Raw genomic sequence first — 23,690 nt, forward strand, 5'->3', positions numbered from 1 at the left:
CATTTACCTCTAGTCATTAAAAACCTGGCAACCTTGGAACTAAAATTGACTGGCAAAAAATCAAAACCTGCATAACCTGACTTAAATGCAAGACACTTTCCTTGCATAAATATTGATCTAACATTAGAACGTAAGTTGCTGATTTACTCTCTGATTCTGACGCATTTTACACAAGCATAGAACGTCATTGAATTGTGTAAACCTAAAGGTCTAAAATGCCAGCTTGGGCAAAAGAAAGTTCCAGATTTGAATACTGCTTTAAACTTGGTTTGCTGAGAAATTGGTAGATAAGTTGGTAAGGGCTTTAAAGGCTTCAGGCACACAAGCCAGTTTAGACTTTCCAGGTGCTAACGTGCTATTTATTTAATAGTGGTTACAGAAGAAAACTTCTGTAGATTCTGGTGGATTTGAATAAATCCAAGGGGTTTGCACTAGAACATTGACATGGACATGCACAATTCAACACTTAATCTGGACAAATTTTCCAGATTAAGTGTTTCCCAGGTTATTAAAAAGGTATGGTCAGATTTAGACATGCTTTGACAACACGAGTGTTTAAGCATACATATAAAATGCTTCAAAACCAAGTTTTGTTCAGTGAATAAGGGCCATCATGTAAACAGCAGTTCAAAAAGACAGAGTAGCTGTCTATAAGTAAGTGAAAATTGAATAAAACAAATGTAAGTAATTTATGTTAAAATTCATGAAATCTGTTCATATTAAATTCACATTTTACTTGTCACATACAGGTGACATAAAATATAATAATAATAAAAAAAGAGTTAAAAAATCAATAAAAAAACAATAGGAAAAAATAGCATAGAGAAATCAAATAGAGATATAATAGATAGATAAAAATATAGATAAAAATAGCATAGAGAAATAAAATAGGACTAACAATATAATAAAATAGAATATTGTTGCAAAAATAAAATCAAAGTTATGGTAAAAAACAGAGATGGAATAATAAGACAAGTTAATAAGACAAATAGAATAATTACCGTATTTTTCGTACTATAAGCCGCTACTTTTTTCCCACGTTTTGAACACCACGGCTTAAACAACGAAGCAGCTTATTTATGGATTTTTCCTGGGTTTTTCCCGGTTTCACAAACTTCAAGCCAAAAAAACTGAGCGACATAACATTAGACCAATAAAATTTCCGATTGGAAACGAAAAACGCAACTCACCTGTGTTCTGAGCTGCACGGCATCGGGAGAAAAACTTCCACCGGTGGCGCACGACCGGTGGTCTTATCTTACCCTATCTTTATCCGTTCCAACCATTAAAATGACACCCGATTTTTATGTTTCATGTTATTAAATTGGAAAATACATTTCTAAATAACAAATCTTGTATAAAAAGATAATAGAGAGAGTATGTAAAGATATAATAAGGTGTGTTATCAGTGTATTTTCCTTGGAGATGAGACGACTTGAGCTAATGAAAACGCCTGTGGTGTGTGTGTGTGTGTGTGGGGGGGGGGGGGAACTAGTTTTTTTACTATCACTCCTGTACACTACGAATCCCTAAACTTTAAAATTTGCTTATCCTAATTTTTGTCACAATCTTCACTTTCTGGCTTCGCTTCGCCATCTAGCAGCAGCGTCTCGAGCTTGTACCCAAATGTTTTGCTCGCATAACAAAGCAAAAAAATCGACCGAGTGACCGCTCGTACCTCGGAAAACTCGTACATTAATGCACTCGTAGGTCAAGGTACCACTGTAGTTGTGAAAGGAAGGAGGAAGACAGTAAACAATGACTTACTTGGTAGGCTACTGTTTAGATACAAGCCGTTGTAGCGTGTTGAGTCTGGGTGAAGGGAGAGCTCGCTAACTCCAGTTGCAACAGAAATCATATAAGCACAGACAGGTTTCCAAAACTCTTGCTTTTTTATTTTTCTTGGCAACAGCGTTATGGGTTAGTCAAAGAAACTTAGAAATGAGCATCATAAAATAAAAAGGACATAATCATCTGTCTCCACACACCAGTAATACCGGAAGAATGCAGTGACATTCTATTCCCAAAATACCGCTATGCTCCTAATAGAAGCGCAACATATTGCATTTCAGTGTTGGGCAGTAACGCGTTACCAGTAACGTGTTACAGTATTAGTTACTGTCAAAAGTAACGTGTTACTGGTACTTTTAAAAATAAAGTAACTTCGTTACCGTTACCATATGGTGCGTTACCCGTTACTTTTTAAATGAATGAATTTCGGCTGAAGTGTATCCTACAGTCTAACCTGTTTACAGCAGCGACGCATTGTAGGATTGGTGGATGAACCTTTCTATACACGAAGAAGACGCACTGTGGGCGTGTCTCCATTTATTCAGGTCTGTGCGGCAGTAAATTAAATTTAAAATATATAGAGAAAAGCAGAAATTAAGATAAGGGTGACAAATTTAGACACTGAATAGTCATCCATTGCACATGACTCTGACCTTCATGCAGAATGAACACTCGTTGTTACCGCAAAATATTTTTAATTGTATTTTATTCCTGACTCTTTAGTCAGACAGAACACACAGAAATCTGCATTTTGACTTCTAATAAAATGAAACTTTAATGAATGAATACACTGTTTGCTTTTTTTTCACTAATTACTAGCATATCACACAAATTGTACATTGAGTTTCTATAAGCATATCATATGAGTGTTAATATAATAATATGTTAAAGCATTTAAAAGTGTCTTCACATATCTCGACAGCAACTGGTATATTAAATCAATTGAAATCTCATCATCTTCTGTGTGTCTGTTTCTTCAAGCAATATAGGATGTATGGTAAGATGGTTTCCCAAGTCATGTATTCAAGGCCCACTAAATAGCAAATATTTTTTACAGACTTAATTTCCCTTTAGCAGGCATTCATCCCTACACTTTGAGAAAAAAAAGTGTATATGTAAATGTTTGGGTGGATTTTATAGGCTAATTTGGGTGTGACTGCTGTGGTTAACAGTGCTAAAACAATATTTGTTGTATGAATACCATGTATGAATGTGAATGAATGAGGTTTCATATTTAATATGTAGGTTGGAACACAGACATTAACTGAAAAGGTAACAGCTGTGTAGAAGGCTACTAATGTGAGGTTGTGGAAGACATTTTTATGTCACAGTTAATGCAACATGGTAAGACCAAGCACAACAACATACACAAGGTAGTTATACTGTATCAGTGTTGAGAACAATTTAGCAGATAAAAGACACATCATTCTTATTTCCCTTCGACATCTGAAAATGTTGAGCTGTGCCATTAGCAAAGAACTTTCAGAAACCAGTGGCACCAAGATACATCCATGTACTGTCTTTATAGAAGAATTGTGGTCAAAAAAATGTCCCCTACATAGAACCGTCTCTAAGTTACGTAAGTAACCCTAGTTCCCTGAGGGAACGATAAGCTGCGTCGAAACACTTTAGGAACGTGCCCGAGTGTTCACGTTCTGAAATAATGTGTGTAATCAGTCAAAAATTGGACGCTGGACGTCACCGGCGGGGTGAAGTCAGGACCAAAACGTATAAAACGCATATCGAGTGATGCACGGACGCCAGAGCTGTGGCATAGAGACACAGTCAATTCAATTCAATTCAATTCATTTTTATTTGTATAGCGCTTTTAACAATGAACATTGTCTCAAAGCAGCTTTACACAGATAATGCGTTGATTAAAAAATGAATATGTTCTTTATGAGTAAGTTTGTCCCTGATGAGCAAGCCGGTGGCGACTGGCGACTGTGGCAAGGAAAAACTTCCCGAGATGGCATAAGGAAGAAACCTTGAGAGGAACCAGACTCAAGAGGGAACCCATCCTAATCTGGGTTACACCGAATGTCCATTTGTGGCAGGTATACAATGTTGCGGGGTGCAGTGATGATGATCAAAAGCGAAATGTATTTCTAATTCAGTGTAGGAGACTGTTGACATCAACTACAGTCCAATCCATCCTCAAAGCTCCCGTTCTTACGCCGGAATTTCATGGAACCACCCAAGGCGTTGATGACAAACCTTCCCCAGCTGCACAGAGTGGCCTCCAGTCAAAGAGAACACTATCCAGAGGCAGGCCTGGATGAAGTGGGAAGATCCACGTGGGGGGAGAGGGGCAGGAACAGTGGTCACTGGAGCCTCAGGAGCATGTTTAACTCGACCGAGAGAGAGAGAGAGAGAGAGAGAGAGAGAGAGAGAGAGAGAGAGAGAAGAGGGTGACAGGAAGAGAAGGATATGGATTATTAAGTGTACCTATTGTTGCATGAGAGTTAAAGTCACTGTGCAGTTTGGACTCCGGCAAAACTCGATATGGCAGCAAAACTAAAAGGGAGAACCAGAAGGCAACACAGACATGAGGCATCTCTGGGATAAGAGACGGCCCACCACACCACCATCAACAAACCTGAGTGAACACGTGAATGTGAGGGGACGACAGCGTACAAATATCCCAGTTCACCAAACACTCTATATCAATGTTCCCTCCAGATCTGAGCCTTTACCTGAGAAAAAATCTACTGATTAAAGGCTTGACTGAATAAATATGTTTTCAACCTCGACTTGAACACTGAGACTGTGTCTGAGTCCCGAACACTGATAGGAAGGCTGTTCCATAATTGCGGGGCTTTATAAGAGAAAGATCCGCCCCCTGCTGTAATCTTCACTATTGGAGGAACCAACAGATAGCCAGCACCTTTTGATCTAAGTAGGCGTGGAGGATCATACTGGTACAGAAGTTCACTCAGATACGGTGGTGCGAGACCATTAAGTGCTTTATATGTCAGTAGTAGTATTTTATAATCAATGCGAGATTTAATTGGGAGCCAGTGTAGACTGATTAATACAGGGGTGATGTGGTCATATTTCCTAGATCTAGTGAGGACTCTTGCTGCTGCATTCTGAACTAACTGAAGCTTATTTATGCACCTACTCGCACACCCAGCATGAACTAGTTTTTCTGCATCCTGTAACGACATCGTATTTCAAATTTTAGCAATATTTCTAAGGTGAAAGAAGGCGATCCTGGTAATATTATTCACGTGAGCCTCAAAGGAAAGACTCGGGTCAATAATCACACCAAGGTCTTTGACAGCCGTACATGCTGAAACAGAAACACCATCCAGAGATGCTAGGTAATCTTATCTGAGTTTAGCAGAAGAAAGTTATAGAGCATCCACTGTCTAATGTCCTTTACACATTTTTCAACATTGTTAAGCTGATCTCTCTCATCTGGCTTTGCTAAAATATACAGCTGTGTATCATCAGCATAGCAATGGAATCTAATACCATGTTTATGAATAATTTCTCCAAGAGGCAGCATATATAAAGAGAAAAGCAGAGGGCCTAAGACAGATCCTTGAGGAACACCAAACTTTACCTCAGAGAGTGTGGAGAACTCACCATTAACATTAACAAACTGATAGCGATCAGTCAAATAAGACCTGAGCCAAGAGAGAGCTGTTCCCTTTATTCCAACAACGTTCTCAAGTCTAGCAAGTAGTATAGTGTGATCAATGGTGTCAAAAGCTGCACTAAGGTCGAGCAAAACAAGTAAGGAGACAAAACCCTGATCAGAGGCCAATAACAGGTCATTTACCACCTTAACTAGCGCCGTCTCTGTGCTATGATGAGGCCGAAAACCTGACTGATACAATTAAAAAATATTATTCATAAACAGTGTCTCGTTCCCTCAGGGAACTAGGTATACCTACGTAGCCTAGAGACATTCCCTTTTAGAAACTCAAGCTGCGTCGAAACACTTTGGGAACGAGTTCCCAATCACGCCAGACTGACCAGTCCCTGCCTAGTATGTGTCTGTCGAACACAGCTAGAGGAGGACTGAGTGACCAGGAGCGGCACTGCGGTCTAGGTTTAAGAACCGCATGAAGGTCAGCGGGGTTGACCAATCCGCAGCGTTACATACTGTATGTCTTGGAGGGGTCTCCAGAGGACCAAGATTTTGAGGCAGCCACACTCCGAGTGGAGTGAGGTCTGACTCCGAAGGTAGCGGGGAAACCAGAGGAGTCTTAAAAAGATGTGATAGCATCAACAATCCACCTGCTTTAAATCTGCTTGTTAACAGGGAGGCCTCTCTTGGGAGGGCCATAGCAGACGAGCAGCTGATCTGTCTTTCTCCAAGGACCTGTCCTGTGAAAGTAGGTGTCCAGTGCATGCAGTTTCTCCTGGTCTGGGGCCTGTAACGGAGGATGATAGAACGCCTGTAATCTTACGGGGCGTGGGACGACCAAGGGGACCTTGGGGATGTAACCCGTATGGGGTACCGAAAGGCACCGAGCTATTACTGGGGTAAACTCCAGGAAAAAGGAGGGTCACAGAAAGTGCCTGCAGGTCCCCTACTCTCTTGATAGAGCATGACCAACAAAAATGTGTTCTTGATTGAAAGGTGCCTCCAAGATGCCTCGGCTTGAGGTTCAAAAGGGGGCTCGGACAGAGCCCCCAAAATGACGACCAGGCCTCACCCAGGCACTCTAGGTCGTACCGGGGGCCTCAGCCTCCTGGTGCCGCAGAGAAAGGTGGTTATTATCGGGTCTTTAGCCAGAGATTGCCCGGCCACGGGGGCATGATAAGTCGAAATGGCAGACGCGTAAACTTTTAAGGTGGACGGAGCCAACCCTTTAGTGAACTGTCCCTGGAGGAAATCCAACACTGAACCAACCGGGCATTGGACTGGATCCAGCTGGTGCTGCTCACACCACAAGCAGAACAGACGCCACCTGGTGGCATACAACCTCCTCATGAAGGGAGTTCTGGAGTGGAAAATGGTCTCTACCACCTCAGTGGAGAGACCAGAACCTCTAAACTGTGCTCCCTCAGGGTCCACAGCCACAGCCTCCACAGCTCTGGACGCTCTTCTCTCAAAGAGAGGAGTTTCCCCTGGGCCCAAAGGAGGCTCTAGTGCACTAGACCTCCTTGATGGTTGATGTAGGAGACCACCGCAGTATTGTCCGTATGGACCAACACGTGGTGAGCTCTGAGGTGTGAGAGGAAATGCTGCAGTGATAGAAGCACGGCCAGCATCTTTATGCAGTTGATGTGCCAGGGTTGATGGGGCCCTTCCGCAGACCTCTGGTGAAATCCACTCATGATCGCTCCCCACCCCGTGAGGGACGCATCCGTGTTTAGCGTTAATTGATGACTGGGGACTCCCAGCACGGGGCCTAGAGATAGAACCGGAGATCTCTCCAAACATCCAAGGCACGTAGGTATCGCTGCGTAACCTTGATGGTGCAGAGAGGGTTGCCCCTTCATAAGAACCCACGTGTCCTGAGCCACCACTGCGGTGGTCTTATGGACGCGGGCCAAATGGACGCAGCTGCCATAAGCCCTAGCAGCTTCTGAAACTGCTTGACACATTTTTTTAGAAAGCTTAAAGTTTACATTTCTTTTGCCACATCCAGGCTTGATTACTGCCATACCTGTTGAATCAAGAAACAAGTTTGAGACAAACTTAAACTTAAATATCACGTGTACATATTTATTCAGAGGCTTTGCAACAATACTTTAGCTTAGGTGCCTCCCAATCTTCTTGATTATTGCTTAGAGGTTTCTACACCTTGAGTTTACCTGTAGAATGATATATTAATTGGACATAATTTGGAAAAGCACACATCTCACCAATTGTTTTATTAATATGTGATATTATGCATAACTGGGGATCCATTAAATTAGGGAGTAAGACAGGAACTTTGAGGATGGATTTTGACTGTACTTAATGGCAACATTCTGCTACACTGATTTAGGCCTACAGATTGCATTTGATTACCATCACTGCACACCTCAACATCATTTATCTGTAATAAAAGGACATTCTGTGCAAACCAGATGAGGATGGGTTAACGTTTGAGTCTGGTTCCTCTAAAGCAGGGGTCACCAACGTGGTAGTAGCATGAGTAGCCCGCGGGCCTTTTCTAAAAATAGCTGTTTCCTACTTTGTTAAATCATTGTTGATATTTATTATGAGAAATCATTAGCATGATCAATGTCTTTACATAGATGAATATCATTAATTATTAATAATAACATATAATAAAAGGTAACTTGAGCAAATTTGTTATTTCGGATCAAACTGAAAACTGTGTGTTTCAAACTGGTAGCCCTTCACATTAATGGTACCTAAGAAGTAGCTCTCAGTTTCAAAAAAGCTGGTGACCCCTGCTCTAAAGGTTTCTTCCATCTTATGCCATATGAGGGAATTTTTTCTTGACACAGGCTTGCTCATTAAAGCCAAACTTATACTTATACTTATACTTATACAATCGTATTAATTCTTTCATAACACATTATCTGTGTAAAACTGCTTTCAGACAATATCCATTTTTTAAAGCACTATACAAATAAAAAAGAATTGAATTGAAAATGAAGAGACTGAGACTGAGACTTTTTGTACTGTGTGGACAATAAAGTGTAGATCAAAGTATGTATTCTCCAGTATAGGTTTGCTGTTGGGTATCTTTTTTAAAGGGATAGAATGCCTGCTCTGCAGCTTCAGTGCAGTGGATGTGTTCTGGCTGCCTCTTCTTTGTGAAAGGAAAAGGCATATGTGTAGCTGTATGTGAATTTGGACACTAAGAAAGGAGAAAAGGATTTGTACCGATTGGCCAGACAGAGGGATCGAGCTGGGGAGGTTGTGCTACAAGTTGCTAGAGGAGATAAGGTCTGGAGGAGGTTTATGGATATGGTGAATGAAGACATGCAGGAAGTTAGTTTGAAAAAGGCAGATGTAGAAGACAGGGGGTTATGGAGATGGATGATCCGCTGTGGCGACCCATAATGGGAGAATCCGAAAGAAGAAGAAGAAGACAGTCAGAAATCTGTAGTTGCATGCTTCATTGATTATAATCCAGTAAACAAAATTTTTTGACTGGTCATGGTTCACCTCGAAACACTCATCCCACCCACACTGGACGTTCAACAAAAGGCAGATAGACATAACCACTATACAGGTTATGCATTCATACTCACAATTCACTTCACCCCTTACCCTCGAAAAAACAAGACTTATACAGCCCCAGTTCCAAAAAATTTGGGGCACCGTGTACAACACACAATAAACCATGTTGCAGACATATTGCAGCCATCAAATATAAAATTATTATATTTTTCCTTGTTTTTCTTACATATTTCCATTAAAAATTTGATGTGATTTGATTTGAAATGTAAAATTTCCAAAAAAATGTTATATTCTATTGTAAATTAAATATAGGTTTATGGGATAAATTCCAATCCTGTTTGTTGACCAGCTCAGTATTCAATACAATCCTTTCACACAAATTGAAAAACTGTCATCACTTAAACTAAGTGCATTAGTGTGCATTTAGATATTAAAGTTCTTGAGCAACAGATCTTCAGAAACAACACATAGACCTCTTAACTCATCAGACTAAGCACCAGTGCACCACAGGTCTGTGTACTAAACCCACTCTTGTACACCCTGCTAACGTAAAACACGTACAGTAAGCAACAGCATCAGCATAAGTTCCTAAATGACACACACAGAGGCTCATTGTCAAGCAAGGTTATAGGGACAAGGTGAACCAAATTATAATGTTGGGTTATTTCAACAATCTCTCCCTGAATGTCAACAAGATGATAGTTGTCATCAGTTACATCAAAGTGCCTCATCAGCCATCATTAAACAACAGCGCATAAGTTAAAACAACATGGTTAAAATTTTCTGGCTCTGCTCATCTTCAGTGACTTTACCTGCATACAAACCAAGTACAAATTATACTTGAGATCACCCGTGCAAGAAAAAATTATGAGGACAACGATGATTGTAATGAAGAAGTTTATAACAGCATTGCAGTGACAAAATACATGAAGCAATTTAGAGTCAGAATTCTTACACCTGTTTAATATCTTTAATATCAAATCAAAATCTAAATGCCTTTGTTATGCTCGTACTATTTAAAGTTTTTGTTTTCTACCATATTTGTAGTTTTTTAAGCTTGTTTAGTAGGTCTACTCAAGCTGACACCTAGTATTTTAATTAATTCCACTTTTATATATTTTGTTAAATATTGGAATATAAAGAACATACAAAATTAACTTTACCATGTGTACCATTACTATTACTATTTGTTGTTATAATGTACACTGTATACCAATGTAAAGCAATATTGTGTTATTATAAATGCAGTTGTTGAATTTGTGCTATTGAAAGTTGGTAGTATTTATCAGGATACAGATCCTTAAAAGCAGCTTGAGTCACCAATTGGCCTGAAACAATAGGTCCTTCATCCTTCAAAGCTTCAGTGTAAAGTTTTGTGTGTTTAAGTTGAATCACTAACACAAGTTGAATCACTATCATGGAGCCTTATTTAATAGGATGGGCAGTGATGTTTATTTATCAGTTGCTTAATAAAAGCACTGTGGCATAGTATATTTACTCACAATCACTCTTGGATGCAAATATTCTGTGTTTACTGTGTATACTGTGTATGATAATGCAAATTCAAAATAAATATATATGTGCCAGGAAGCTGTTTGGGGCTTGAAAGCCTTGGAAGAACTACTTTCAGTTTCCCAAAAAACTTTTCAATAAACAATTCTTAAATTAACCTTTTAAAAAAAGAGAAAAATAACTTAAATTAGTTGTCGCAGCAGCTACGATTCAGTTAATACTTTAAAGTTAGAACTTCAATATAATTAACATTAGCTATTAGCTACATGGTAGAATTAATTTACATTAGTTTGCAAATAAAATATTTTACACATACAATATTAATTATTAACATGAATTATTAATTGATTAAACTATTATACAATCAGTTCTGTTCCCACCTATTCAGTTCAACTTAGTGAACTGCTCTTTACGTGATTATAAATGACCAGCCTTTATATTAGTGAGTGTGAAGAACCTTTCTTTTAAGAACCACTTTCCACTACAAATAACCTTTGGAATGAAAATGTTTCACAGATGTTTAGGGTTCTTTAACAAACCATACACCTTGACAAAGAATCGATAATATTTCTATATTTTTTATAACAAAACAGATGAAGAAAATGAGATTTAAATAGTTTGACAATATATACTGTACAAAGTTAGCAAGTTATACAATTAACATATGTTCTGAGGTTATTATCTAAATTAACAAAACATAGTGAAGTAATCAGTATTTAGATATTAATGGTGAAATTATAAAATGCAATTCTGTTCCCATGGGTTTCCTCTGGCTATTTTCCTTTTGCCATATAAAACATCCCAGTAGGTGGATATGTATGAAATTGCTTTAGGGGTGAGTATAGGAATGTGTGAATGTGTGTATATGTTGCTCTGCATTGAACTGGTGTGTTTTCTGCCTCATGTCCAGTGTTCCTGGTCTCCAAATCCAACATGGTACCAAAATATATGGAGCTGATGCCAAAGATGATTATTAATGGCCCATGACTTTACAAACCTTTTGTGTGTTAAGGCACAGAAATTTGGCTCTTCTACTTCTCCATAGTGAGGCAAGACTGTTTCTATATATAATTTTCTTAAGAGATTCTTCTATCGCACAAAGGTTTATTATTTTAACCATATTAAGGTAATGGTAATGAACACAAAAGAAGACATCCACACCTTTACCCGAAAGCTGGAGTGATTTTCCAAAGCCACGCCATCATCTAGCAAAAACCAGAGCAATATTTATCTTAGGAAAGTTAAACTAACTCATTGCCCCTCCTTAACCAAAGCTTGCAAATATGACGCAAAACTCAGGTAGTATAAAAATCTGAACGGACAGTAGGATTGTACCACTGTACCTGTGGAGCATTAGCCTCTCCACACCACCACCATGGGGACTTTCAAATTAACAACTGTAATGTTGTTAACATGGATCACTTTATCTATTGGACTGACTGCTGCTCAAAGTAAGTAAACACCTTCATAACCAAGTAATACTGCTTTGTCAATTAAAATGTTCATATCGAGGAGCTTATTACCACGAGAATGTTATAGGTGTTGTAGTAAATAAAACTGCTTACAGTCCAGTATATACGTCAATCGATCATCAACCTTTTGAATAAATTACAACATAATGGTTGATAAATGTTTCTCTAAATATTTCAGGGTCCGTAGCAATCATCGAACCCGTGACGAAATTGCAGCTAATTTCAGGTAGACAAAAATAAAATATACAAATCTGTATTACGTTTTTTTTTTTGCACATAAAGTCAATTGTGTTACAGAATTACGCACACTCAAATCTCGCTGTGCATCATTTTTTAGGAATACCATCAGCACATAATAAGCTTGTCTGCAGCACATGGGGAAATTTCCACTTCTTGACATTTGATGGAGACAGTTTCCAGCTCCCGTCTGAATGTAATCACATCCTGACATCTCAGTGCGGAGGCAGTTATGAAGAATTTAACATTCAGCTGAGACGAAAGATCGTGAACGGTGAACCCACAATTACCAAAATCACCCTGAAGCTGGATGGCACAGTGGTAGAGCTCAGTACAGGCTCGATCAGCATCAATAACCAACCGTGAGTAAAACTAGCAAATAGCCCACAGCAACAACTGTTTTCATTAATTCATTTCAACAAACTAAAAATGCCCAGATTAAACATCACGTCTGTTTACACTACTAAGTGAGGTGTATTGAGACTGTGGCTTCCAACCAAAAAAAATGCACTAACATTGATTTATAATATATCAAATGACAACAATATATTGATTTAAAACCAAAAACTTTTTAGAAAATTGTAATCGATTTGTAAAGAGAAAGACATGTACAATTTTACCAGTGTTGCGTTGACCTACTATAAACATATAATCGATTGCTTGTGATGCTGAAAATGATTACTATTATTATAATTTTCTTTGTTTATTTGTTTGTTTTCAAGGGTCACAGCACCATATGTCAGTGGTGGAGTTCATATAGAATTGGTCAGTTCTTATATTTCCATCAAATCCACAGTGGGGATAACTGCCTTGTGGAATGAAGATGATGCGTTCATGGTAAACCTTTATTTCTTACAATTTCATCTACTCAATGCACAATTCATTTCTCTAAAACAACAAATGAAAGTAATAGTAAAGTAGTCAAGTAAAACATTCGAGAATAAAATGTTCACTATGGGTTCTTTTCTTTTTTTACAGGTTGAATTAGATCCAAAGTACAAAAATCAGACATGTGGGCTTTGTGGTGATTTCAATGGCGTCCCTCGTTACGATGAAATGATAAAAAACGGTAATTACCTTTTAGTTTAAATAGAACTTTAAAATATTCTTTAAAGTCAAATAGGGGGGTTGAGAGGTAGTTGGTGTTGCCTTAAAAGTGTTTAATAAAGGTGTATTGGCTACAGGTGTGTGGGTGTGAGTGTGTGGGTGTATGTGTTGTGAACATTCCAATTTGTGCATGGGATAGGTATGACATTTCTTTGTTTATGTTTCAGGTGTGGCACTCTCTCCTTCTGATTATGGAAATCTCTGGAAGATGGATGGACCCACAGAAAGATGCGAGGATAAACCCATCCAAGAATATCAGGACTGTGGAGACGAGGTAGAAAAATCGATCATAGCTTTAATAAACATTATCATTTGAATAAGAGCTGCAGGTGTATCAGTATCACAAACAAGAGCGCTGGATAAATTACATTAAAATACTTACCTTTCTTAGCTATAAGAGAATAGCTAAATAATAATATTGATAACTGAGGCATACAGTTTAGATGGGATAACTGATACATACAGTTATATAAAAGTTTGCAGCTGGCTGCTATCAAACAAAGCAGTCATTAAACTTTTACAAAAAGTTAAATAACAAAGCTTTTATATCTAAATGGTTGATTGATAGTATTGCATCTAATAAGAAACTTCAGGCATTGCATCTAATAAGAAAGTTGGGTCAGATATATAATAATTAGCTAAGATCAGCACCTATAAATGAATAAAAAAATATCTTGTCTTCTTGGACAGGATTTGTGCCGTCAGCTATTCACCAGTGAGGCGTTCGGCAGCTGCAACCTTCTGGTGTCAAACGATATGTTTGTGACAGCATGTATGGAGGATCTGTGCCAGTGTAATACAACAACAGATGCTTCCTGCTTGTGTAAAACTTTAGCAGAATATTCACGCCAGTGTGTGCACGCTGGAGGAAAACCACAAGAATGGAGAACTGATGTCTTCTGCCGTCAGTATATTTTTTCTTTCTTTTTGTTTTGCTGGCAATCAAAAAATTTTCATATCGCTTATCTTAGTTTGAAAATGTTTGTCTGTGGGTTTTGGTTGAAATTTTGTTTACTAAAATTGTTTTTGCTAACTCTTGCAGCCAAGCCATGCCCCAACACCATGCAATACACCGAGTGTGGCAGCCCATGTATAAATACCTGCTCAAACTCAGACAGAGGAGACGTGTGTGCAGAGCACTGCATCGATGGATGCTTCTGTCCTCCAGGTAACATGCACTTCTCAAAACATCACCTCAAACTCAAATAACCAGCAAAAACACTGATTCATTTACAACTTTTGAGATATACCTCAAAATGTATCAGTATTTGCAGTAATTAATAACATTTCTTCAAAAATGTAAATCTTTCAAGGCACTGTATGGGACGATGTCACCAACTCCAGCTGTATTCCACTGAGTTCATGCTCCTGTGTTCACGGAGATAAGATTTATAAATCTGGGGAAACATACACAGCTACCTGCAAAGAATGGTAAGTCCTGAATTTAAAAAAAGGTTTGAATGTAAAGTTAAGTACAATTTATTTTTATGAGTCTTATTATAATGTTATCTTTAAAGCCAGCAAAATCCATATGCACCATGTTGTGTGTGTGTCAGTGAAAGGCTTTTTATATGAACAAATGTTTACACACTCGTAGCTAAAACTCCCTACTTCTCATTTTCTTTGGAAATTGCCAAAATACTTTTTTTTTTGTTCCCCCTTTTCTTATTGTTGTATTTTTATTCTGTTTCAGCACCTGCACAGGAGGTCAGTGGATATGTGTGAATAAAGACTGCCCTGGTACATGCTCGGTTTTGGGAGGATCACACATCATAACATTTGACGACAAACCCTACACGTTCCATGGCGATTGTTCATATGTCCTCACAAAGGTAACAGTCCTGACTGTCCTTTCTTAATATCAAATAGTGGCACATTCTTTGAAAACTTTAAACTGAAGGGCACTCTCTACTCCTCATTATACTGCATTTCTCGATTCACATATGTGGTTATGCTTTGTTTAGGAGTGCACAGGCACAGATTTCACCATTCTTGGTGATTTGACCAAATGCGGACTGACAGATACTGAGACTTGCCTGAAAACAGTCACTCTAGGATTATCACAAGGCACTAAGGTAAGAGGATTAGAAGAGCACATTAACATACTTCTGTGGATTCCATTCTATTCAATTCAATTAATTTTTTATTGTATAGCGCTTTTAAAAACAGAAATTGTCTCAAAGCAGCTTTACACAGATAATGTGGTAGGAAAGAATGAATAATGATGATAGGTATAGAGATGCATCATGTACTGATATACTTTTATATCAGTATTGCTTGAGGTTTTGTCCTGGTTTATTGATACACAATGATTACAAAACTAATTACGTGAAAGGTTTTACATCAAGAGATCACATGATGCACAATTGGTTAATTAAATCACAACTAAAAATAAAATTAGTAACAAAACACCGCTGATGCTGTTTTGTGTATCATATCATAAGCAGATATCAATGATTTATCATTTAGGTGATCCGAGTGGACTCAAGTGGGATTGTTGAAGTGGACAGGATTAAGACACAGCTTCCAATTTTTACAGGTAAACTCAATCAATCACTTAATTAATCAATTAATCAACCATTCAATCAGCAAAAACAGATCAATACAGCCGATGATTAAAACGAAATGTTCTTTGTGAAGCAAAAACTAAATAATTTTATCACCTTAAAAATAAACGTTGTTTTTTTGTTAGCAATACATTCTTACATACCCATGCTGCCATTTGCGTTACAGTTAAAACTTCACATATAATGTTCAATACAAATAAAAAATAAATGAGACAGGCAATTATTGATTCGCAACAACTGAGCACTAAACCATTAACAAAAGACCTAACATTGAGTTTTTATTATTAAAATGCTTGATTATGTATCCACAGCTGATGTGAGCATCTTCCAGCCATCTTCATTCTACATTACCATCAGTGCCTTCACAACTAAGCTTATTGTGGAAATCCAGCTCGTTCCCCTCATGCAGGTCTTCATCACGATAGATCCAGCTTTTCAAGGACAAACATGTGGTGCGTACACACAATCAAGCTTTCTTACAGAATTTATGATAAGCATTTCGGTAAACATTTAAGTTACGTTTATTATTTGAGCAGATTGTGACTTGAGCAAATTGAAACCAACCTTTACCCTTCTGCAGGACTTTGCGGCAATTTCAATAACATTCAGGCAGACGATTTCACCACGGCTGGTGGACTTAGAGAAGGAACAGCAGTGGATTTTGCCAACACATACAAGACCAGAGCAAACTGCCCAGATATCCAAAGAACCTTTGAGAACCCATGCAGTCTGAGCACTGAAAATGGTGCGCACACAAACACATGGCAGCTTTTAACATCAGTCAATGTCCATTAATATCTTGCTATCCTGTTTGTGAATATGTACTATAAATGTACTTTATGTATCACAGTCATATGATGTAAAATATATAACAATAAAGATAAATATTCATTTTATTTTTACAGAGAAATATGCACAACACTGGTGTTCCCTGCTATCGGATCCCTACGGAGTTTTCTCCCCCTGTCATTCACAGATAAGCCCTGACATCTACAAAGCGGTAAAATTGGGGTTTTTTTCATGTTAAATCTAGCAATATGAGAAATAAGATCATTCCTAGGTATAGCAGGTTGCCAAGTCAGCAGATGACTTGATCAGATCTGCTTTTAACATTATTCAAGCATTTTTTTCTCAATCAACTGAACTATTATACTCACTATTCCATGTTATAATCAATGTAAAGATTGCGTTTTAATCATGTGTTGATTATTTATACATATAATTGTTGTTTAATTGTCTACAGAGCTGTATATATGACACATGTAATTGTGAGAAGTCTGAGGACTGCATGTGTGCTGCACTGTCTTCATATGCACACGATTGTGCTGCTGTTGGAATCATCCTCACTGGCTGGAGAGATGCTGCTTGCAGTGAGTACAATATTTTGGCACTCCTAAAATGAAGCCATTGAGATAATCTAAACATTCAATATTAGCACTCAGTATATATTTGTATTGGCTTGGCAAGTGTTTATGCTGGATGTTTTTTAGTAGAGATTTAAATTTGGGATCAGTCAATACCTGCTTTAAGCAAATTCAAATATTTCATTTTATTCAGGTTAGTAAAGTAAATATGAGTTCAGAGAAACACGGATCTGTTATGTACACACTTAAGATAGAAAAGAATAACTAGGAATGAATACACACACACACACACACACACACACACACACACCCACACACCCACACACACACACACATTTTCAGCAGAACAGGAATGGACTTTAGGACTACAGGGCCAGAACATGATAAGCCTCTAATTTCTGTTGTATGTTTTTTTTGTACTCAGACAACTACACAGTGTGCCCCAACTCCTTAGTTTATGAATATGACATGACCAGCTGTCATCGTACATGTCGCTTAATCGGGCAGACTGACTACACCTGCGACATTGAAACCGTGACGGATGGTTGTGGGTGTCAATCAGGTACCTACATGAACGAAAATAACGTTTGTGTCACGGAAAACAACTGTCCATGTTACGATGCGAACACAATTATTCAGCCCGGCGACATCATCAGCAAAGATGGCACCACATGGTATGGTGACAAAAAAAATTAAATAAAAATATTTGGAAACGTTTGGTGAAATGAATTGGAGTATTGATTTTGATTTCTCATCATTGCAGCATATGTAGACAAGGCAAACTGAACTGCATCGGTGTCATGAAAGTGGAAGGTATGTAGCACTGTGCTAGAGATTACTTATAATTCTTAGTAGTAGTAGTAGTAGTAGTTTAGTCATAATAATAATATTTTATAATATTATTAATATATTATATATTAGGCTGTACATGGAACAAGTTTGATACTGTAAAGTGTAAGAAAAAAATGGATACGAAGTAATGCCTTAATGCTGATTTAAATGCCGATGCAGATTCATACTATTCCCTATTTATATTTCTATTTAAAAAATCATGCTTTTTTAAAAATATTTTTTTGGTGGGGTTTTTTTTTTTTTTGATCAGACATAATGATTCATTTGCAAGTTAATTTGCCTAGTTTATGTGTTTATTTTGTATCTTTATTTATAATTTTATTACTTCATTGTAATATTTTTCTTTATATATTTTTTCTTTATATACAAATTCCTTGTATATTTAACCATGATACTTGTCAATAAAGATGATTCTGATTTTAAAAATGCACCAAAACTGAACCCTAAATATTTTCACTAATTTTTCACTAGAATGTACCACTCCAATGACTTTTTTCAACTGCTCGAGTGCTGCTCCTGGAAGCACTGGCTCTGAATGTCAGAAAAGTTGTCAAACACTGGATATGAGCTGTGTGAGTTTTTGCTACAAAAAAGAAAATTTTTGCATTTTGGAAATATACGAAAAATAACAGCCACAACAATATCAATTGGATGACTTCTAGTTAATTCATGATTGATTCATGCCATAACGTTACCCTGCCTCCTTACAGATCAGCACAGAGTGCGTGTCTGGATGTGTGTGTCCCCCTGGCTTGGTGTCCAATGAAACTGGTGGTTGTATCTCTACAGACCTTTGTCCGTGTGTCCATAATGGAGAGAATTATCAACCTGGGGACACTGTTCAAGATGGCTGCAACACATGGTATTCAAAGAAATTTTTGATTTTTTTGATTTTTGAAATAAATGTTTTTAATGCAAATTGTTTAACTAACATTTAATATATATTGTAGCACATGTCAGGATAGGAAATGGCAATGCACCACAAAGCAGTGCAGTGCAACATGTAGCATCTATGGAGATGGGCATTACATAACCTTTGATGAAAAACGATACATGTTCAGTGGAAACTGTGAATATGCCCTGGCTCAGGTACTGATCAAACAACATTACTGAGAAAGCCAAGTTTGCAAGTTCAAAAGATTAACTGACACAAAAATTCTAGATGGTTGTAAAATACTCAATACTCAATATGCAACCCCATTCTTGTGTGATTTTTAGGACTACTGTAGTGGCAGTAGCACCAACGGCACTTTCAGAGTCAACACTGAAAACATTCCTTGTGGAACAACTGGCACTACCTGTTCCAAAGCCATCAAGCTCTTCATAGGAGTGAGTTTAGACGAATTTCTTTATCAAACACGATTCACGTGCAATTCAAATCAAAGCACTGAGCTGACAGAGAGGGAAACCATTCAGTCTGAATCACATGCTAGATAGCTACAACTGAACACAGTGTTTGTATGTGCTGGTACAAAAAATATATAGAAAGAATAATTTTTTTTTTAAAGATTCCTTTCAAAGGAATCATAATCATAACATGTATCATAATCATAATTAATTAGTCAATTCAATTATTATTATTATTATTATTACTATTATTATTACTATTATTTGTATATTTGTTGGAAAGCAAAATCCAACATTTCGAACTGTTTTGGGGGGTTTATATCGAGACATATCAGGGGAAAATCTGAGTCGGCTAGAGATCCCGATGGCAAAAAATAAAACATATGTATTTTCTTCACAGAGCAATGAGCTAATCCTTACTGATGGAACATACCAAGTAATACAGAGAACCAATGGAGAGGAAATCCCATACCAGATCCGCACGATGGGAAACTACTTGGTGGTTGAGACCTATAATGGTGTAATGCTCGTATGGGACAGAAAAACATCAATATACATTGTTCTAAAGCCTGAATTTAATGTGAGTATTCATGCCTTGTGTTTAGGTGTAACAGATTTTGAGGTGTATAAATGAATTAGTTATAGAATTTATTATTACTACTGTTATTAATATTATTATTATTATTATTATTATTATTATATGGTTTTGATTAATTTGATGTTACTCTCAGGGAAATGTCTGCGGTCTCTGTGGAAACTTTGATGGCAATGCAAACAACGACTTCACCACAAGAACCCAAGAAGTTGTCATTGACCCGCTCATTTTTGGTAACAGCTGGAAAGTGTCTCCTACCTGTCCAGAAGCAATGGCCATTCAAGATCCCTGCACTAATAATCCATACAGGGAGGCATGGGCACAGAAACAGTGCAGCATTATAAACAGTGACACTTTTGCAGCCTGTCATTCCAAGGTATCATCACAACACAGACACAATACAAAACAATCGTTGTTGTCTATAACTGTATGGTAGCGAGAGAAATTCTAATTCGTCTGTCAGGGAATGGAGGATGAGGACTCCATAGGGAAAGTGAATTTTTATTAAATGTTTAAATTTTTATTAGAGTATATTCATGTAATAAATTTGATGATAATACTATATGAATTTGTATTATCCAGTGGCTTCTTTTTTCCAGCTAGTACACAATGAAATGCATCATTTTTATCATTTTTTGCTAGGTGGAACCATCTTCATATTATTCTTCATGTGTGAGTGATGCATGTGCTTGTGACAGTGGAGGAGATTGTGAGTGTTTCTGTACTGCTGTAGCAGCCTATGCCAAGGCCTGTAATGCTGCTGGTGTGTGTGTTCAATGGAGAAGCCCAAGAATTTGCCGTGAGTCGTGTATACTTTTCGTATCACTACTGAAAGCATTGGGATACGTGTTAGTTTTGCTTACAGTTAATGCTGGCTAGCTAATCTTATCGAGTGGTAATGATCTACCAATTTAACTTATACTATATTATATGCTTAAACATAGTTCTTTTTTTAATCTTTACATACACTAGCACATAGCACCCACAAGTAGTTTGCATTATAGCTTACAGGACTAACAAATATGGGAAAACCAGATAAATCATTTAATCTCTATTTATTCTAAGACAAATCAATATTAAAGATGTTGCTGTTGTCATTGCAGCACTGTTCTGTGATTTCTACAACCCGCCTGGAGAGTGCGAGTGGCACTACAAACCTTGTGGTCACAATTGTATGAAGACCTGCAGGAACCCTACAGGAAACTGTACAATGCAGTCTCCAGGACTTGAAGGTATGAACTTGTGTTTTTTTGTCTAATCTTTAGATAAAAATAATTTTCCTTTGACTGTAAGGATCCAGAATTTTACTAATGAAAAAGCAGACAGCACATCAAAATGTCATTAAAATAAATACATGCTTTGACCTCTGCAGGTTGCTATCCTGAATGCCCAGCTGATCTCCCATTGTTTGATGAGGATAATATGAAGTGCGTGGCACAGAATCAGTGTGGCTGCTATGCTGAAATGATGCGTTATGAGCTGGGCCAGTCTATCCCTTCTATAAACAACTGCGAGAAATGGTTTGTTTATTATCGTCTTCTTTCTAGTTCTAAACAAAATGTTTGCTGCAGTCGAGTATAGTGTCACTAGCAAACGGATCCATGACATCTAATTGCACTGTCATTCTCTTTCTATTCAAAATGCATTTCTAGAAACTACTTAAGAAAACAATGTTCAAAATCTCTATTTGATTTTCCATCGCTTTTTAAATTATATATATGAATATTTAAATGGTCTGTTGAATGTTTGCAAGGTATTGAAATAATGTATACATAAACGTGAACGCGATTATTACTGTAGGGGTAAAAATGTGTGTAAAGATAAGTACTGTAGGGGTAATAATGTTTTTTTTTTAAGTAAAACAGTATAAACAGTATATGTAATAAAATTATTATTCTATTTTAATATAAAGTGAGTGCACATCAGGTGGCGAGAGCTGCAAATATGATGTAAATGGTAAGCATTTTCTATCTATTCATGTTTTCTTTTGCTGCATATTTTAGCTTTTTTTGTCTATCAGATCTCAGTAAAATAAGTAAGTAAAATAAATTCAATCTTATGGTTCCAGCGTGTACCTGCCAAAATAATAATACTATGTACAAGTATGGAGACATAATCTACTACACAACAGATGGACTTGGAAACTGCATTATTGCTATTTGTGCTGAAGATGGAAACATTAATAAGACATTGGCACCTTGTGAAACTACAGTTGCCCCTGCAGTGCGAACAACAACACTCACAACAACAATTATGCCTACAACTGTATTTGTTTTCACCACGCCAGGTGTGTATCAGGCTTGAGTATTAAATTGTTGCCTAAAACAAATATACAAATGTATTTTTAATTTGTATTTTTGTTGTATAAATCTATTATAGAATATAGATAACATAGATATTAAACTGATTGTGTGCCGTTTCTTTATGTGCTTGCGGAAAAGAAATCACTCCAAGTGGAACTACAAAAGAAGCAGCTACAACAACTCCATCAAGCACGATAACAGAGGGCAGAACAACACAAATCACTGTAACAACAGCAATAACAGAAATTTCTGCTATCACAAAAATACCTAGCACACTAACTGGCACTACGCCGCCCACAACATTGCAAACAGAAATTACGAGCACTCAGCCTTTGGAAACAACAACTGGAGAAAAAACCACTATTTCCCCAGAAATAACAACATTGACAATTACAACTCTTCCAACCACCACCACCAAAGCAGCAGAAGTAACAAGCACTGGCCCTTCCACAGAAACCACCTTATCACCAGAAATTACAACAATGACAACCACACCAGTTGTAGAGGAAACAACAGTGGGTCCAATAGAATCAACTACTCAGGCTACTACAGCTCCATCCACAGAAACAACATTACCAGGAGAAACAACACCTCTGATCACTACATCTGCTCCACAGATAACAACCTTGCAACCAGAAATAACCTCCACCCAGACTTTGGAAACAACAACTGGTGAAGAAACCACTATTTCCCCAGAAATAACAACATTGCCAATTACAACTCTTCCAACCACCACCACTACCGAAACACCAGAAGTAACAAGCACTGGTCCTTCCACAGAAACCACAATATCACCAGAAATTACAACAATGACAACCACACCAGTTGTATTGGAAACAACAGTGGGTCCAATAGTATCAACTACTCAGGCTACTACAGCTCCATCCACAGAGACAACATTACCAGGAGAAACAACACCTCTGACCACTACATCTGCTCCGCAGATAACAACCTTGCAACCAGAAATAACCTCCACCCAGCCTTTGGAAACAACAACTGGTGAAGAAACCACTACTTCCCCAGAAATAACAACATTGCCAATTACAACTCTTCCAACCACCACCACTACCCAAGCACCAGAAGTAACAAGCACTGGTCCTTCCACAGAAACCACAATATCACCAGAAATTACAACAATGACAACCACACCAGTTGTAGAGGAAACAACAGTGGGTCCAATAGTATCAACTACTCAGGCTACTACAGCTCCATCCACAGAGACAACATTACCAGGAGAAACAACACCTCTGACCACTACATCTGCTCCGCAGATAACAACCTTGCAACCAGAAATAACCTCCACCCAGCCTTTGGAAACAACAACTGGTGAAGAAACCACTATTTCCCCAGAAATAACAACATTGCCAATTACAACTCTTCCAACCACCACCACTACCGAAGCACCAGAAGTAACAAGCACTGGTCCTTCCACAGAAAC

At 37.7% G+C, this 23,690-nt stretch overlaps 1 protein-coding gene across 1 annotated transcript; it reads left to right on the forward strand.

Moving 5' to 3' along the window:
• Positions 1 to 11,664: 11,664 nt before the first annotated feature.
• LOC310736181 (mucin-5B-like) lies at positions 11,665 to 23,255 on the forward strand (the record flags this gene model as incomplete). Its single annotated transcript, XM_083559555.1, has 32 exons — positions 11,665 to 11,859; positions 12,059 to 12,106; positions 12,218 to 12,479; positions 12,840 to 12,954; positions 13,096 to 13,186; positions 13,392 to 13,498; positions 13,915 to 14,128; positions 14,267 to 14,392; positions 14,538 to 14,655; positions 14,918 to 15,056; positions 15,189 to 15,299; positions 15,694 to 15,763; positions 16,103 to 16,243; positions 16,372 to 16,536; positions 16,697 to 16,791; positions 17,035 to 17,161; positions 17,580 to 17,829; positions 17,919 to 17,968; positions 18,479 to 18,579; positions 18,718 to 18,869; positions 18,958 to 19,096; positions 19,226 to 19,336; positions 19,755 to 19,934; positions 20,086 to 20,325; positions 20,592 to 20,748; positions 21,053 to 21,181; positions 21,322 to 21,469; positions 21,862 to 21,905; positions 22,018 to 22,236; positions 22,391 to 22,554; positions 22,879 to 23,020; positions 23,122 to 23,255. The coding sequence occupies exons 1-32, from the start codon at positions 11,784 to 11,786 to the stop codon at positions 23,253 to 23,255; spliced, it is 4,365 nt and encodes a 1,454-aa protein (XP_083415681.1). The 5' UTR covers positions 11,665 to 11,783.
• Positions 23,256 to 23,690: the final 435 nt, after the last annotated feature.

This window comes from Silurus aristotelis (genome assembly GCF_946808225.1).
Source record: "Silurus aristotelis genome assembly, chromosome: 13".
Lineage (NCBI taxonomy): Eukaryota > Metazoa > Chordata > Actinopteri > Siluriformes > Siluridae > Silurus > Silurus aristotelis.